Source organism: Epinephelus moara, chromosome 6, assembly GCF_006386435.1.
Source record: "Epinephelus moara isolate mb chromosome 6, YSFRI_EMoa_1.0, whole genome shotgun sequence".
NCBI lineage: Eukaryota > Metazoa > Chordata > Actinopteri > Perciformes > Serranidae > Epinephelus > Epinephelus moara.
This window is the reverse complement of record NC_065511.1, coordinates 20,583,993-20,602,373: the sequence shown is the minus strand read 5'-3', so window position 1 is coordinate 20,602,373 and position 18,381 is coordinate 20,583,993. Positions and strand designations below refer to the sequence as shown.

The 18,381-nt window shown below is 41.9% G+C and overlaps 2 protein-coding genes across 12 annotated transcripts in view; both read left to right on the top strand.

The window, feature by feature from the left end:
- phactr4b (phosphatase and actin regulator 4b) overlaps positions 1 to 8,434 on the top strand; it is a 30,252-nt gene extending 21,818 nt beyond the window's left edge. For 4 of the 11 annotated variants that reach the window (XM_050046882.1, XM_050046881.1, XM_050046885.1 and 1 more), the window contains exons 7-16: positions 265 to 609; positions 1,901 to 2,032; positions 3,118 to 3,634; positions 4,033 to 4,340; positions 4,444 to 4,642; positions 4,837 to 4,892; positions 5,268 to 5,329; positions 5,412 to 5,549; positions 5,678 to 5,754; positions 6,760 to 8,432. In XM_050046882.1, coding sequence (XP_049902839.1) covers positions 265 to 609; positions 1,901 to 2,032; positions 3,118 to 3,634; positions 4,033 to 4,340; positions 4,444 to 4,642; positions 4,837 to 4,892; positions 5,268 to 5,329; positions 5,412 to 5,549; positions 5,678 to 5,754; positions 6,760 to 6,775 — 1,850 coding nt within the window. In that variant the 3' untranslated portion in view covers positions 6,776 to 8,432. Of the gene's footprint in view, positions 1 to 264; positions 610 to 1,900; positions 2,033 to 3,117; positions 3,635 to 4,032; positions 4,341 to 4,443; positions 4,643 to 4,836; positions 4,893 to 5,267; positions 5,330 to 5,411; positions 5,550 to 5,677; positions 5,798 to 6,759 lie in introns of those variants that run through there. The other 7 variants (XM_050046887.1, XM_050046886.1, XM_050046880.1 and 4 more) reach the window with 5 other exon arrangements.
- Positions 8,435 to 10,688: 2,254 nt separating this feature from the next.
- rcc1 (regulator of chromosome condensation 1) overlaps positions 10,689 to 18,381 on the top strand; it is a 14,338-nt gene continuing 6,645 nt past the window's right edge. Inside the window, exons 1-4 of the mRNA XM_050047076.1 lie at positions 10,689 to 10,788; positions 12,688 to 12,771; positions 13,322 to 13,509; positions 13,637 to 13,813. Coding sequence (XP_049903033.1) covers positions 12,696 to 12,771; positions 13,322 to 13,509; positions 13,637 to 13,813 — 441 coding nt within the window. The 5' untranslated portion in view covers positions 10,689 to 10,788; positions 12,688 to 12,695. The remainder of the gene's footprint in view (positions 10,789 to 12,687; positions 12,772 to 13,321; positions 13,510 to 13,636; positions 13,814 to 18,381) is intronic.

The following is an 18,381-nucleotide window of genomic DNA, read 5'->3' as shown; positions in this document are numbered from 1 at the left end:
GAAGCAGCAGAAAATGGCTCACTGCTCAGTCCCTGAACTGAAACATTTATAGCTATGTGGAGAGGTATTTCATAATGAGATGTCACTAATTCAATAATGGAAAAGATAAAAGTACACTTTTTCAGTGCCAGCCGTGAGGACCACAGCTGGATGCAGATTTTAAAATGTTAAAATGTTACTCTCTCAATCTCAGTGGAATGATGCTCTGTGGTTATTTTGCTGGAATTTTATATAACATATCCCCATGATATTGTGTTTTTATAGAGTCAGACAGCCATTTTGTCCCTGACCCAGAAGCCCTGCGGGACACCCTGCGTGAACCTCTGCCACCCAAACAGTCTGTCATGCCTCCAAAATGGCTGATGACGTCCACCCCTGAACCCGGCAGCAAGGGTCCACCTCGCACCCCATCCAACCACCCCACAAACCAGTATTGCTCTCCCTCCGCCCCCTCAGCTACGGCGCCCAAACCTGTTCGGTCCGTCTCCTCTGCGGGTGCGTCCACTCAGCAGTCTTCGTGTGTAGCCCCGACCTCCACCTCTCATGGCACCAAGCAGCCGCCTCTTCCCCCACCCAAACCTGTGAACAGGGGCAACGCTGCAATGCTGGGTGAGTTCTACTGAATAGTGGGTGCCTTTGTTAACAGGTGATGTGGGGTGTCAACGTGATCACATGCAGCCTACATCAACAGTCACAAGTGGGCATGATGGACACTCAAATGTCTGTTCACTTAACATGTAATTTTCCCACAGGCGAATACAATATGTACATCACAACACTGCTAGATACACACACACACACACACACACACACACACACATCCTGGTAATGATGTTATCTGAACAGCTTGAGCAGCTTTTCCCCAGCTAATTACTTATTACGCCTGGACTATTTTAGCTGCAACTTTCCCCCAGAATTTTACACTCTGAAGATAACAGGGACTCTTGTTGCTGTGTGATGCTGCTCACACAGATGCAGTGTAGTAGTGGTGGTGGTTGTTGTTGTTTACTGTGGGTTTGTCTCATCTGGGATCTTGCTTTAATTCCCACACGGGCAAGGCTGTCTACTTTGATTCATTTTTAGCTTATCAGCAGATCTGATGATTTTTTGGTACCTTATAAATGTCTGTAGTTGTGTCTGTGTGTCTGAATAACGCAATTTTTTTTATTATATGCTGTGAGATGTTCTCTTTTTCTCACTTATTTATTAGTCATGTCATTAGACAGTTATGTGACCAGTCAAACGAGGGAAAAATATTGCTAGATGTTGTGTTTGTTGTCACTTGAGGCTGTATTGATTATCACATGGAAACTAATGGCATTTTCAGCTTCACAAGCTTTAGACGACAAAGAAAAGGCCAACCAGTAATCTCATTTAGACCACAAAAATCTCTTGTTTTCCGAAGCTGTCCATGAAGTCAAACTTACTAAAGATGATCATTTTAAACAAATTTTTTGACCTTTTGGGAAATATACATTCACTTTCTTGCTCAGGGTTCAAAAGAGAAAATCAATACCATTGTCATATCTCTCTGTTAAATATGAAGCTACTTTCAGGTGGATTTCTTACCGTTGGACAGAGCCAGGCTAGCTGTTACTCCTGTTTTCAGTCTTTAGGTTAAGCTAAGCTAACTTTCTCCCTGGATTGTAGCTTTATATTGAACTGACAGACATAAGCATGGTATCGATCTTCTCATGTAACCCATGGCAAGAAAAAAAATAAGCGTGTCTCCCACAATGTGGTTAAAGATTTTTAATAGTATGGCAGCATGATGAGCATTTAGGGCAGTAACACCCCTCCTTCATAGCGCACTCTATCAATACAACAACATATACAGTGCTACCATGTACCTACAGTCATTAAACACTCCAGCTGAAGGCCTCCATCTCCTCCCTGTTAGTCTCCGCCCTGCAGGGGGGAGAGAACGCTCAGCTTCCCCTCTACTGGTCCTGCTGGAAGCGAGAGTGCGACTACGATGTCTACCTGTCCCTACCCGTCTACCTGTGCCGGCGGGCCGGAGGCCTGCGCTCAGGTAAAAGGATGCCCTCTGGTATCTGTGTGGCCAGGGTGCCCATGTCTGGAATGCCCCCTCTCAGAGTCTGCGTTCTTCATCGTGTCGCGTCCTCTCTCGCTGCCAACATGTTTCTCCCACTGATGCCTTTAACTTGTTGACTGGCCTTGATTGCTTCTCTTTGGATGTGGTATATAAGAGCCGCATGCACTTAATGAGCTGATAATGAGTGTGCTGTGTGCTTTGTGTACGTGAGAGGCAACTTCTGTGTGAGTGAGCAGTTGAATGTATTTAATGCCGTACTCTCTCTTAGTTGGCATGTGACTGAGGGAGAGCCTTTAGCAGGTTCCAGCTGTGGCCTGCAATGCATTGAGTGAAATTTATAGCACTAATCCACTCAGCTTCTGCTCAACTGGGATGGATGGGTGAATATGAATGGATGGATGAATGGAGGGGGTAAAGGGTTCTAACGTAAGGGCTTGACTTAAATTAGAGAGGAAGATGTAATTCAGCTCAGTCCACTGCATGTTTCAAGTCCAGCAGCACTGATCTCTTATTATGCCTCAGTAGCACGGCTATGGCTTTTAACATTGATGTGGCTTTAAAGCTGCTCTACAGAGTTTTAAGAATTATAAAGCAAATATAAAAATGTGCATGCAGATAATGGGAGGGATTGTAATTCAGCTTTATGTGTAGGAGCTTTTTGCACTTCAAAGATGCTAACAAACAAGGTTTAAAGGCAGGTTAAGAATTTGGCTGTGTAGAGCATGTAGGCTGTGTGTATCTTCTTCGTCTCTGTGACCTGGGGCACATGCTGCACACTGGTTTGTTAGGGCAGTGCGTGCATTCATGTCGACAGTCATGTGATCTGACACTGTATGCACGCAATAATGCTCGGTCAGACATGTAATCCCAGTATTTATATTTGTTCATGTGTATTCTGTCATGTTGAGCGCATTATACATGCAGAGCTGATGCACGTGCACTCATGTCACAGCGGCAAACCAGATAGAACAACAAAGCACTTGCTAGCAACTCACGCACACGCCTAGGCTGTAGCTTTTTTACTTTATGAGTGGATGTATTAACTGTTTTTCCATTCACAGGTGACTTCACCCAAGCCACGGGTGGTGCCAGCCTTGTGCCAGCCAAGCCCTCTCCGCCTATGCCTCCTAAGAGGACCACCCCCGTCACCAAACGCAACACAGAGGATTCAAGCCATCCCATCAACCCCTCACCGCTTTCTCTAGAGGACCACAGCAACCTCCCCATGGGCTTTCAGCTGCCTCCCCCGCCTCCCTCCCCACCCCTGCCAACACACATACCACCCTCTCCTCCCCGCCAGCACATACACACCCACCACCTCCACCATCAGCACTCCTACCCCCACCCACTTCCACAACCCATACCCATGCTGTTTGACCCACCGAGCCCGACCAATGAGTCTCCTCAGCGCCCGGCTCCTGTCCCGCTGCATATCATGATCCAGAGAGCCTTGTCCAGTCCCGGCCCTGCTCAGCCACATCCAGATGGGTCGCAGCGTGCACACACACTGCTTTTCGAAACCCCTCCAGAGTACCAAGGTGGTCGCCCCCTTCCTGTCAGCATCCAGCCACTAAAACTGTGAGTTCTCAGTACATAATAATGCAAGAACTTTTGCAAAGCTACATTGTCAAGACAAAATCACAAGGTTACATGACAAAGAGGGCAGCTGCAGGAATATTTTAAGCCGTCTACTTACGTGAGATCCAACGTTGCACGTGACCATAAGCAGTCTGTGTAAATCTTCTCCTGATTACTACCAAGTCAGGTATAGCTAGAAGGGGGAGGGTGAAATATGGCTCCTGATAAAGGCTAGAAAATGTTACGTTGAAGTTTGGAGACCTACATTTAAATTTCAAATTCAAAAGTCAAAACTAGTTTAATCTAGTCCTGATTCTAAATTAGTTAAATACACACAAACAGATGCTTCATCTGTATCCACAATGCTCATGTATGTGTTTATTTCCTCTTTCCATTAGATCTGAAGATGACTACTCAGAGGAAGAAGAAGAAGAGGAGGAAGATGACGAGGAAGAGGAGGAGTATGATGGGGAGATCCCCCAGCCAGAGCTGGAGCCACGGAGTCGCAGGTGCTTGGTCGGAGATGCCGGTGTTTGTGTCATCCCAGGAGGAAACAGCAGTGAGGAGGAGGAGGAGGAGGGAGAAGAGGAGGAAGGGGACGAGGAAGAAGAACATGACATGCATGGGGAGGACAGCGACTCGGACGGTCCTGTGCTTTATAAAGATGAAGAATCAGATGAAGATGAAGAGGATGAGCCCCCACTTAGTGAGCATAGCCAAACTTTATGAAAAGATGTAAATGTTATTTTGTGTTTTTAGTTTCAAGATTTGGTCCCACCTGACCACATCTCTGTTCGGCTTTTACCCAGGTGCCCTGGCCAGCAGGGTCAAGAGGAAGGACACCTTGGCTCTGAAGCTGAGCAGCCGTCCCTGTGCGCCAGACAGGGACAGGTTTACCCAGGAGAGGAGCAGCAGAGACGACCAACCTCCAGGACAGACGGGCCTCACGTGGCAGAGCAGGGAGCAGTGGGAGGCCATCCGCACACAGATCGGCACTGCACTCACAAGGTAAAGACTGACGTCATCACACACGTATGTGTATGTTCCATTCTTTTGTAGGCTTTAAACTGACAGTCGTGAATGTGCATTTCCTGCAGAAATCCGAAGATCATTTCTTAGATCGTTGTCCTACTTATTGCCTGAATGACAAAGTGATGAAACTGTGTAAAAATAGTACTACTCTTTTTTTTCCCCCAATTCAGGCGACTTAGCCAGAGACCCACTGCTGAGGAGCTTGAGCAAAGAAACATCCTTCAGCGTTAGTATCAAATCTTTTTCACCTTTTATTTTCCATTACTGAGCCTTATAATGTTTTGAGTCTGCTGCTCTTTGATGTGTTTGTGAGCTTTAACAAACATGACAGCTCACGTCGGACTGATGATTTGTCCATGAATTACTCTTGTGTATGTAATTAAAGCTGCATTTTAACATTATTTAGCCAGGTCTTCACTTCACATGCAGCACTAACAAGAATTTACACTTGAAAAGACAGTTTGAAACATGGATTACAGTTCAGATGTCTAATTTTGGAAACTGCTTTTACCCTACCTTTCGCGCACATCAAGCCTAGCTTTTATGCAGCATCTAAATAAAGCTCTGTTGTTGTTTCTCTTCTTCCCTCTCTATTTTCCAGCCAAAAATCAGGCTGACAGACAAGCTGAGGTTAGAGAGATCAAGCGGCGGCTGACCAGGAAGGTGAGGCAGCGCATTCGTAACAGACATCCAAGTGTCAGATCATGCATTTGCTGGATATTAAACTAACATCTGTTTGTCGCAGCTGAGTCAAAGACCCACTGTCGCAGAACTGCAGGCAAGAAAAATCCTGCGGTTCCACGAGTACGTGGAAGTCACGGATGCCCAAGACTATGATCGGAGAGCGGACAAGCCGTGGACCAAGCTGACTCCTGCTGATAAGGTGCTCATTCAGTTAGCCGTGTCCAGCTACCCAAACCCAACAAATCACCCAGCAGTGGCTTGTGTTTCACTCTATATTAGCATCAAGCGTGTTTAGCAGACTGACTCTTTCCTGTTGCTTCATTGTAGGCGGCCATCCGAAAGGAGCTCAACGATTATAAGAGCACTGAAATGGAGGTCCATGAAGAGAGCAGAATCTACACAAGGTATAGCTTTTTATCAGATGGATCTTGACATTATCATCCTTCAGATTGCAGTTCTGGTTCATTTGGCGATACCTGTGGTTACCGTGGTAACAGCAAGTGCAGTTTAATCCTACAGCAAGTACTCTGTGTGCAGCTACTTTATTAGAAGTACGACAGAAGAGCAACTGATGTATCTGTTGAAGCTGAAGCTGTTCCTTCTTCTTCTTCCATTACTCCCTGCCATGTTTTAAAGCTCATCCATTGATGAAAAATACTGAAGATTACTTTTGCCCTGTTTTGTATACAAAGTATTTTTTCAGCACTAACCTGGGAGACTGTTTCCTGTGACTGCTTCACAATAAAAGCCACCTCATAATTCATCTAAACACATTTAATGTGAAGCAGAATCAGTAGCAGTAAATACAGCTCTGATACAGAGTTGAAAGTAAACAGTGAGGCTGATATGAATGAGGTAACATTAAAAGCAGTAAAAATGGATTACTTATTTGTGTCGTGTGAATCCTTTGTGCATGTGAAGGCAAATTAAATCCAGCACAGGAATGGCGGACCCCGCCACTAACAGTGAAAACTACTATATAGAGACAGATGATAACACATTGGCTATTGCTAAAAAAATGCTGACCATAAATAGTGTTGGGTACCGAACTCAGTACTATTAATGGTACTGAGCCTAAATACAATTCATATTAAATCCACCACTGCTAAATGTCGGTACCTGAAAGCACATGGGACAGGAGATTAACTTTATGTTTAACTACAAAAGAGAAGAAGAGCAGAACTGTATTTACGTCACTCCTGCAGCTTGTTAGAAAATTACATTTTTGTTATTACATAGAAAGTAAAGTACCAAAAAAGATAACAGTTGTGCACTGGGTTAAATGTGAACAGTACCCAACCCTAATCATAAACTATCAAACATCAGGTTTGAAAATTTTAAGAATTATAACTTAAAACAGAATATGAGTGTCTGTTGATGCCTCATGTGATCTCGTTGCTTTGTTATAGGTTTCATCGGCCTTAGCCCCCCACCCCCCTCGCCGCCGCCTCTGCGCGGAGAATGAAGCACTTAAGATCTCTGTGAGGCAAGAAGCTGCTCCCTACGCAGACGGATCGCCCTTTTACGTTTCCCGAATGTACTGTACAGATTATCAGGGAAAGCCTGGAATTGACTCAAAAACAAGAATGCTTCTCGCTTGCCCTCCATTGCCCTCCCACTACATTGCTTTCGCTAAACTGAGGTGGTGGTGGGTGAGGACCAGATGCAGTATTTCTCCCGGACGACAGGGGGAACCACGTGCCAATGAAGTGGGGAAGTGACAGAGGACCTACAGGGCTGACTCTGACTCTGCTGTTGTGTGGTACCCCTCAGGGACTCGGATCTAGTTACAACCTTTAACGCGGCCTCATTCTGTGTTGCCTTTTTTCTTCTTTACTGTATATGGAAAAGCTAATTCATCTTGTTAATGTAATAACACACAATAATAATAGTAATAATAATGATGATGACTTATAATACTCCACACAGTAATAATAGATAAGAGACAAACAGCTGCAGCGAGAGCGGGCTGGAGGATGAAGACTGGGATATTCTGTTATAGGACTGGACATCTCTGGGATATTGTGTGTGTTTTATATAAATTGTGTACAGACTGCTATTGTTATACCTTAGAATGAAACTTGGAAAGATCTAATTACAAAATATTCTGTAATGCACAAGATATTTTATATTGTAATTTGATCACATGAGTAGTGACAGCTTTTATTTGAGCCTTTTTTTATTTGGCTTGCCTGTATTTATGGTTGTGATGTGAGGTGGCCATTTAAGCATCAATCTAGATATAGGAAAAAGGTGCAGGTCAAGAGGCTTGTTGGTGTTTTAATGTGTGCCAACATACCCGATGCCTAAAGGACTATAGGATACTGGTTTTCATATCACTGATTTCTGCAATCCACTGCATGAGCCAACACAGAATCCAAGCCATTGGATCTGGATAATCTCTCTTCATTTATACTTTTTTTATGAGTTTTTGTACTTCCCTTTAAAGATCAAACATGCAATGCATTCTGTAGCCATTTTGAATAAGGTCATGCTAGTAGTGTCTATACTAAGAGTTAAATGTAAGTTGCTGTGCGTGTAGATCAGGGATTTATCAAAGAAAAAAAAATCAGAAAATGTATAAACGGTCAACAGGGAGTCATTTTTGGCTGGAACGTTTTGAAACTGCAGAAGTGTTTTATCTTGTATTGTCGTCTGGCCAGTAGCTTACAGGGTTCTCTATGCTGTGTACAGGTTGATATAGGTTTAACTGATGCTTGTGTATATCTTGTCTTCCTTTCATTTGAAAAGAAATTTTAAATATAAAAGTATTATAGGTTGCTATTTTTTTAAGCACAGAATATTAGTTTATGATTAAATGCTACAAGAATGGGAATATGAAAGTGTACCTTTTCTGTAAAACTAAGTTCCTTTTTAATTGAATGTGGAATTGTATGGACTGACAGTTTTCTTTCTAATTGTAAATAGTCACATCTGGATCTAATTAAAAATCGTACAATTCCTTGAACCTCTGCAATGACTCTGCACCTGGCTCTTAAATCAATAGACCTGTCTCACCTACTGATGTGTTCAGGTGGACATTGGCAAGGAAGACTTACATTGGAACCGCTACAGTAAGAATACAAGGCTGCAGTGACACCTGGTGGCACTGCGAGGAGCTAAACCTGGAGATAGTTATAGATGCATCATGCATAATCAAAATGTCTATAAACCGATTCAAACTACAACGTAAACTCTAAATGAGTCAAAGTGTATTTCTTGTTGGAAAGTATGTTAATGCTAAACAACCGGGCCAAAACTGTTGTCATAGAAATCAGAGTAGCAATTAAACGTTCCATAGGAACCTCAAAATACATTTAGTTGTCTAAATGTCGATGCTGAAGATTAATGCAGTATATTTTCATTGTTACTATATTATCAGTGATTTTATGTCTTATGAGATGATGTGAGTTGAGAAAGTTGCAGCACGATAAAGGCCACAAATTGACAAATGAAGACAAAATGTCCACAGATCACAAAATAACACTACAATGTAGATTAAATGAATAATAAGGAAAACCAGCATTGTCAGATTGCTGCACATACACAGGATACATACTATGTGGCCATGCAAAAGTAATAAATAAAAAGAAATACCCAAGCATAGAATATATTCATTAAAAATGTATGGTTTGGGACCAATGCAGATATTATACAGAGATATAACAAATACAGAGTCACACAGTATTTACATGAAGTAGTAGAATACATTAAACAATCTTAGAACAAAGACTGAACAAAAACTGGACTGTACTCTAACTCTAATATACAGTATATTACAAATGGAGTACACACACGTATATATTTTTACCTTTACTTCAAAATCAGTCTAAATATCATAAAAGCAATACAAAATGGATGAAGGTGAAAACATGCTGTACCCTCAGTCCAGTGGTTGTTTTTTTTTTATTTTATTAATTACAGGCAAACGATAATACACATAGCACAGATGACAACATGACATGACAATAGTCTCACAAAGAAAAAAAAGACTTACGAAGTGCAGACACAGGCACGTTTGTGCATTCATACATTTAGAAGTATATCACATTAAAATAAATACATTAATTACAGCATATGTTAAGCTTGAATACCATGTATCCCTAACATATTATGGAGTTTTTTCCCCTTGCAGCAGAAATCATTTGCATGCCATTCTCAGTGAGGCTGCAATTAACCTTTCATCAATTGTAAATACTGCAGATCGCAACTTCCCAGAGCCCAGTGACATTTTTAAATTGTGTGTTTTATCTGACTGACAGCCTGAAACCCAAGGACATTTCATTTAGAGTGAGTTTTGAAAATAAAAAATATTTCATTGTCACATTTTAGAAGCTAGAACCAGAAAAAAGCATTCTTGCTTGAAAAAATGACTAAATCAAATGTCGAAATGATTTTTTTTTTGTAGGACTTTTTCTGTGATTTATTAATTGTTTTAACTCTAATAAAATATTTTGTTTGTGCAGATGTTGTCTCACCAGGAAAAGTAGCAGTAAAACGATTATACATACCATACAGTGAATAAAAGAAAGGGTATTTAAAAGTTAGTAGGATCAAATTAGTAATTCAGATGACTAAGTTGATAGTACTGATACAAAAAAATGATAAGAAATGTATATGACAGAGTGTAAATATAATGCTATATAGTTCCACTCCAATCCAGTGTTTTAATTGTCAGGCGACCCTTTTCTTTTCATCTGGATCACAGATTTGCAGTGTTGCAATGTAAGTAGGTAACTAAGTTATCCGCCTAAGTGGGTTTCTATTCCTGCTACCTGTACTCCACTACACTGATTTGACAACTATAGTAACTTAATACTTTGCAGACTGAAATTTTAATGTAAGACCCAGCCAACACTTGTGTGTGGGGCCCTTGTGGGTAGTAAATGGGCTGAAAAATGGGCCCTACATGGGATTGTCTACGGGTTCCATATTGTCCCCATGACATTTGCCCACATGGGTGGGTTTATCGAAGTGGGCCCCAATAGGATGCCCATTTTGGACCCATACCCACTTTGTACCCAGGTAGCCCCAGCATCACCCATGTGGGGCCCACTTGAGCAAACCCATGCATGAGGGCAATTGGCATGGGGCCAATATAGGGCCATTTTTTTTCAGCCCATTTACTACCTACATGGTCCCACTTAGGAATGTTGGCTGGGTCATTGGAGCTCTCTGAAATACAATACATTGTCAAAGTTTATAATATGGTATACAGGAGAGAAACTCTGTTGCACAAGAAGTACTTTTACTTTCCTACAGTGGGTATTGATCATATTTAATTACTTGATTACTAAATTTTGATTTGAGTGCTACTGTCTCTTTAAGGAGGCGGGGATTGCAGAGCGTGACGTGGTACGCACGGTGCGTGTCTCAAGACCGGGAACAAACTGCGCACATTCACTTCTGGGTAAACTGCAAACTTAAACATATTACAGGTCAGTACATTATCATCTCCTAAACTATTCAACTGAGACAGATAAGCTTTATTAAACCCAACTGAAGCAGTGGATGTGTGGGTCATTGGATATTTATGTTACTTCAGTTCATTCATTCCTGAATGCCATGCTAACGCCGCGCTAGCTAGCACACTGCTCTGGACGTTAGCTAGTGTCACACAGACTAGCTTTGCTTTAACTAACATGCTCTATGTGGGAAAAACATGACTTTTGCATCCCATATTCTCACTGTATCAGTAGCTCACTGTGCCACATTTATTCACCAGTAAGAGGAGGACTGAAACTCAGCCACGTAGGGCACTTTCGGTCACTAGCTATCAAAATGTTAGCAAGGACACATGGGCACTGCCAGCGTTAGGTCACGCTGCTTATTTTAAACTGCGATATGCTTCGAGCTTATACAAAATGTTAAAGCCCTGACAGCACTCTCTAGACTTGTCCCCAAGACAAGGTGGTGTTTATCAGAGAGTCCGTGTGTGTAACAGAGTTGGGCGTGACTCCACTTTAAATTGGAGCAGTGTTTTTTTGCCCGTTTATTTCACAACAGCATAGGAGCAGAAGCAGTAAAGCACAACTGTCTGAGGGGTGAAAGAAGACGACGCTGTGCCAGCCATTGAAACGACTCTCTGACAGCTGTTGAACCCCAACAGCTTCTGGTTAAGGTTACGACCTAAATAAGGGCTGATTGTGTCTGTCGGTCAACTCCAGTTTGCCAGTGGGCTTGTGGTGTATGGGAATGCCTATATTACTTAACGTGAAAGTCCCACAACATCACACAAGGTCCATTGTAGTTCAGACCTGCAGCAGAGAGACCATGGTGGAAGTTTTGATGTCAACCATGTGTTCATAAACTGCTCTTTGATTTGCAGTATGGGGCCATTATGCTCAAATGTGACTTTTTTCTACATTAATATGAGTGCCAGACTATCAGTAGATGCTCTGATGCAAAGTGCAGACCCAGGTACTTTTGTGCATTTATAAATTTACAGGTTTATCACAAATTGAAATAACGTAATTAATTAGTGCACTGGTTAAGCTGGAATATCACATGTGCCCCTAATATATTACTAACATATTGTTGTCAGTGAGGCTGTAATTAACCTTTTATCACTACTAAAAACTGTGAATCGTAACTTCGCAGAGCCCAGTCACATTTTTAAATTGCGTGTTTGTTTTATCCAACTGACAGTCTAAAAGCCAGGGACATTTAATTCACAGTGAGTTTTAAAAAGAAAAAAATTTTACATTGTCACATTTTAGAAGCTAGAACCTGCAAAATGCGTTCTTGCTTGACAAACGACTAAATCAATTGTCAAAATGTTGTTTTCGTATTACTTTTCTCATGTTTTATTAATTGTTTTAACTCTAATTGAACATTTTGTTCGTGCAGAAGTTTTCTCACCAGAAAATGTAGCAGTATAACTAAAAGCCATGATGGTGGTTTTGTTCTCCTGTAAAGTCCCGGTTTCCCAACAGGCAGGGCACATACAGTTTTTGTGTACACTGGTCCAGAGGTCCAGAGTTTCAGATTCAGTGGCATTGAGCACCTATCATGTGAAGTGTGACTTAATCAGCTTGCAACCTCTGTTTCACTTTCCATTTGTAGCTTTTGTGATCAATTGATCTGCAGTTCAGGCAATATTGTTGCAGTTCATTTTTCTTTATAAGCTATCAAATCAAAGTGGTAATTGATGGTAAGCTGACACCTACACTTACTTGATTTTAGTAAGCTTTGCAACTGAGTTTAATTGTTTTACAGTTTCTTCTAATAAACATCCTTTTCATTAAGTGTTTTTTTTTCATGTACAGCTCAGTGACTTTAACCAGTGGTAACTTATTAACATCTTACACCAGTCTCCTTATATGTTTTTTCCAAAGTTGTCATCATGCCTACTAAAAAGACCGCCAAGAGGAAGTCTGAGCCCATTGTGGAGGATGAAGGAGAGCCCAAGAAAGTGAAAGGTAAATCACTGTCATTCCAAAAGAAATGGTCAGTAAAGGCAACCAGACCCACACTGCCAACAAAACAGTGTTGTTGTTTTTTCTGTGTGTTTTTATACATTGTTAACTTGCTAGCCTGAGAAACAAACACCGTAAATCTATTCTAACTTGAATAACCAAATCAAATTGCTGTTTAAACAACAATACACAACCAGTTTATGGGAGGAAAGCATGTCCCACCCAGGGTTGTAAATTAACATTTTTGGCACCTGCCACTGTGGCTGGTGGATTCCAAAATCTACCAACCTCTCAGTAGATCATTGTTGTTTTTCTCTGGCTTGTGAGTAAAGCAAATCTAGCAGCCGCTTGCATATTTTTCCAACGTTTGACTGGTGGCTGATGCCAATTTCCAACCCAGGCACACCCTAATCACAGTTTAACAAGTTGCCTTGAGTCCCATGTCTGTTTTTTCAGTTCTAATTATTATTTGCATGCCACAGTCAAGACTAGTAACATGTAAGACCAAACTAAACAACTGCTGTGAAATTGTGTTTGTGTTTGTGTCTAACAGTTTCCCACAGGAGTCATGGCAAGGAAGCAGGTCAGGTTCTTGTTCTGGGCCAGGGTGAGGTTGGGCAGTTGGGTCTCGGCGAGGACATCTTTGAGAGGAAGAAGCCAGCCCTTGTGTCCCTGCCAGAGAAAATTGTGCAAGTGATGGCTGGAGGCATGCACACTGTGTGCCTCAGCGAGACTGGACATGTAAGGAAGCATCTCTTATTTCTCTCAAGTTTAAATTATATGTTTTAATGCTCTGGCTAAGGCCCACTGCTAACATTTTTTAAGGGTGATGAGTTTCCCAGATAAACTGATATTTTTATTGCTGTAGGTCTATACTTTTGGCTGCAACGACGAAGGTGCCCTTGGTCGGGCAACACCAGAGGAGGGATCTGTGGTTCCAGGAAAGGTGACATTGGAGGAGAAGGTGGTCCAGGTGTCGGCAGGGGACAGCCACACAGCTGCGCTCACAGAGGATGGAAAAGTGTACATGTGGGGCACCTTCAGGGTTAGTTACCTCCTCTTTTTAGCCACCTTGGCCTGTGATTAGAAGTGTGTATGTTTGTGTTTGTGAGAAATTTTCCCTACATCTAGTCAACTAGTGATTTTTGTAACCTTTTTAATCCCCTCCAACTACAAAATTTACGAGCACCAGTAGAAATGTTCTGTACTCATGTTCAATTTGCACATACACCTGACCATCACAAACATTATTGTACACTGTATTAGCAGCCAGTCCATTAAAAAATATTTGATTTCAGATAGATACAAGTTACTTACCAGCTGGCAGTCAGTGGCTCTCAAAAAATTCACTTGAGCATTTGATCAATTCAGTTAAATAATTTATTTGTCACATTGAATTATTCAAGGTAAAAGTCCATTGAAATGTGATCCCATTAGATCCCTTTTCTTGTGTACTGTAAATTAGTCCTATTAGCGTCTTCGATGTTTTTGGCTGCTGCCTTATGATCATCCATGTTTCTGGTAATCCATGGTTTCTGGATGTGGAATGATTTATCTGTCCACGCATCCCAGCCTCAACCAGACGGCCACATGGTTGTTTCTCCCAAACATGGCAGCGCCGCACTGCTGCCACCATTAGCAGTGATCCACAGCAGGACCAGCCAGAACAGCACCTCACATTCCTACTGTCACAACAGTCCTTATTCACAGTAAAGCACATGCCGCCTCTCTGTCTCTCGCCAGAGTCCTCTGCTCTGTCAGATTGGCATGTAGAGAGTCACCTGGTTGAAAAACGCAGTTTGGGATTTAGCCAAGTTTTGGTGAATTTGTAATGTTTTCTGAAAAATAAATTTAATTTATGATGAAATAACAAGACAGTTAAAAACATAAAACAATCTTCTGTCCATATATAATATCCTCAGTATTATCCTTTCTGGTCCTTTTTTATTTATTTGTTGTATCTCAGTGGTATAAGAAATCTCATGGAGCTTGAACAAGTGGCACAGAATATCTTGCTGACTAATTTGATTTAAACATTTCAAAGCTCATTAGCACAGAGCTTGAGCCTGAATGTATTAATAGTTTCTGGGTTTGTCCTTCTGTACTCAGTACAATGTCAACAAGATGCAAACTGAATGTATACTAAGATACATTCAGTTTTGTTGCTGGCACTGAGAAAGTACTGTGTCCCACAGATGGGCACAAATACGTCAAAAAGTATAATGTTATGAATTAGTTGCTTATCAAATGTATCAAAATGTGACCTTAACCACTCCACACTGAAAAGATAAGCTCTGCTAATTTCCTACATCGTTGGTTTTAAGTGGCCAATCAGGATATCTTGAAGGTGGGAGGCTTTGAGGTCAGGGTTAGCTGGGAGATGTGTGCAAGCTGCAAGCTATGTTCCACAAGCTCTCTAATCCTTTTTAGTCTAATAAACAGCTCCTTCACATGCCACAAACATATAAACACCTCTGGCTTGATGGGTGTGTGTATTGGGCTACAGGGTTAGCTCGCTGATCAAGAGTCTGTTGCTGAGCAGCAACTCTCATTTGTTCTTTGGCTCAGTTGGTCAGTGCTCATGAGTGACTGGTTCTACGGCAAAGGGGGATTTTTGCTCATAAATGACTCGTTTTTCGGCTCGGGGTGTGCACTGAACTAGACCCTGGAGCAGTGGCCCTTGCAAGTTTACCTGTCTCGTATACACAACAGCACATGCACCATACAGAACCAGGATTTTGGATTTGGTCCTGCTTGTGACTCCAGTTAACTAATTTCTCTTTAACACTAATTTGAAAAAGAATGATGTGTTCATGAATCGAGCATCACCAGTCCAGGGGACCACTGATGAAATGCGGGACATTACAAGGAGCTCGTTGCTGGACATGACAGGACATGTCACGTGATTGATTTGCATTTCGCAAAAAAACTGCAATTAGGCTAATTGTTGTACTTTTTTCCCCTGCAGTTTAAACCAGGGGATATGTCCTATTTGAGAATAAAATGACATTAACTTAATGTATTTAAGTATTCCAAATACTCCAAATACGAGCTCTTAAAGTACTTTGTTACAGAGTACATTTTATTTTTTCTGTCCAGCTAATTACTTATTAGATATAGATCTATATATGATTATGCTCTGATTTTGTTTTTTGTTTTTTTTTCCTGCCCAAATCAAACATAACCCTCGGTGTTTCCATATTCCCAACAAAGCTGATAGATCATCTTAGTAGTGTGTGCAACTCCTTGACAGATGAGCCTGACTTTACCCAACCTGTTTTTTTCCCCTCTCATTTCAAATGCCAACCCTCCAACCGCACCCTGTGCTGCAGGTTGAAGCAGGATTTTCAAACAGTCCCACAAAATTAGGAAAACAAACAGAATTCTCCTTCCAGCTCAGTCTCCGATGTCCTCAATTTCACTCTTAGCATCAAGCTTTTCCTTCAGTGATCTTGAATCGCCACGTATTCTCCACTCTTTAACTTCATCAATACTTTTATTTTAATGAACAGATAATGTGTCCACCCTCCCCTCCCCTCTTCTACAGAGCTCCATCAGCTGTAGACAGATCTAACACAGCTATAAGAAAAATACACTTGACTGTTAGGGTGAACACTAGATGAATGTAAGGTCTACTCTTGTCATATTTCCATACCTGAAGCACACCAGGCTCTCTATGTATCAGTTCCTTATTTTTCAAAGCAGTAGCATCTCACAAAAATGTCACCCCACAAATCTCTCACTGTCTTGAACCTTAGTTTGGAAAAATCCTTTTCAAATTTTTTGTTGTCGTTGTTTAAATTCTCCTTACTACCCGATAGCAATCAATGAATGATATGCTCTGAAAAATAAAAGAAAAAAATCCCTTATCTATGCCTGTAATTAGCCTGTTCAGTCATATCATGCAGGCTGAAAAAATGTATTGGATAGCTTGTCTGTCTGTTAGAGAGACAGCATTCTTAATTGCACTGTTCTGCACATGTAGATGCACATGCACGTCTCTTTGGGAAAGCCTGATTCAATGGCGAATTTGACCCACTACAGCTGCTGACCAAGGGTCCGTCTCCCGAGCTGCTGCCCGCTCTCTTCCTGGGAAAGCAGTCCACAGCGTCAGGGAAGGGATGGTGGGGTGGCTAATGTTAGCATGCTAATTCTTGTTTCATTTGTGATATGATAAACAGAGTGAGAGCAGGGCAGGGAGGGGCTCAGTGAATGAGATGGGAATGCATGGGAAACACTGAGTTACTGTATGAAGCACATGCATATGCCCATGGTTGTCTTTTTCCAGATTTCTGCCTGCCCCAGCTTTAAGGTCATCACCCGCTTCTCGTGTCGGTCCAGTTAACTGAGATGCTGCTTTGCTACTGTAACAACAAATTAACTTTGTCAGGTTTAGCCTCCCCACCTGCTGCGCTATAAATAATCCAGCATAAAAAACAATCACATACTTTTTGTCTACTGCATGGTCTCTCATCAGTTTCCTTTCTTAACCCTGCAAGCCTGTTTATCCCCAGTGGTGTGTCTATTTTTCCCTCAGACCTCCTTAATTGCGTCTGCATAAGAGACAGTCTGAGCTTCTTGTGACTACATGACCAAATCACTTGACTGTTGTAGCATGTAGGGGGACAAAAGAGCTTCACATTGTTGTTAAAGAGAAAAACAGAGTCTGATGATCCTTCCTCACGCCATTCTTTGTTCTCTAGTCTCTCGGCACTTATTATGACTCTTCCTGCTAGGTTACTCGTGGGTTTTTCATTATTAATACTCAATGGCACACTGGCAATTTCATCTCAATTACCTCTGCCTACCTTCTGCATTCCCACTTGATTTTTGACAGTGCTGAAATTAACTATGTTAAACACTCAGTAACCTCTGTTTTGAAAAAAAAAAAAATCCATATTAAAAGTGTTTTTATTGTTTTCCCAGATCAGATTTATATTTTTTGTCTTTTAAGTGCGCTACTCATCCCATCAATTTATTTCCATTGAGAAAAAAATTGGCAAGTCAAATGTCTCCAATTGCGTCACATATATTGCTGAACATTTTTCCTTTTGCTCTAATCATCTCCACCGTATTCTGTAAAATTTTCATTCCACTTACTCAAGTTTCTTTAATCCAGGAGAAATCAAGTACATTATCAAGTAAGACAAAGTATTGCAGTCACCAAAAGACATTTAATTAAGCTGTCCCAACAAGACTCAAGTAATTGCTCAAAATACTTTTGGTTACCGTTCAGACGAAGAACGGTTCAGAAGACCCTTCATGATGGAAGATAACAAGAGTTGGTGTACCCGGCCTGGAGGGTTACCGGAGCCCCGCCCTGGAGCCAGGCCTGGGGCTGGGGCCGTGGGCGAGCGCCTGGTGGCCGGGCCTTCGCTCATGGGGTCCGGCCGGGCCCAGCCCGAACCAGCTACATGGGCTCGTCCCCCTGCAGGCCCACCACCAGCAGAGGGATCCAGAAGGGTTCGGTGCAGTGTGGATCGGGCAGCAGACTAAGGCGGGGGCCTTGGCGGTCCGATCCTCGGCTACGGAAGTTGGCTCTTGGGACATGGAATGTCACCTCTCTGGCAAGGAAGGAGCCGGAGCTTGTGGAAGAGGTTGAGCGCTACCGGC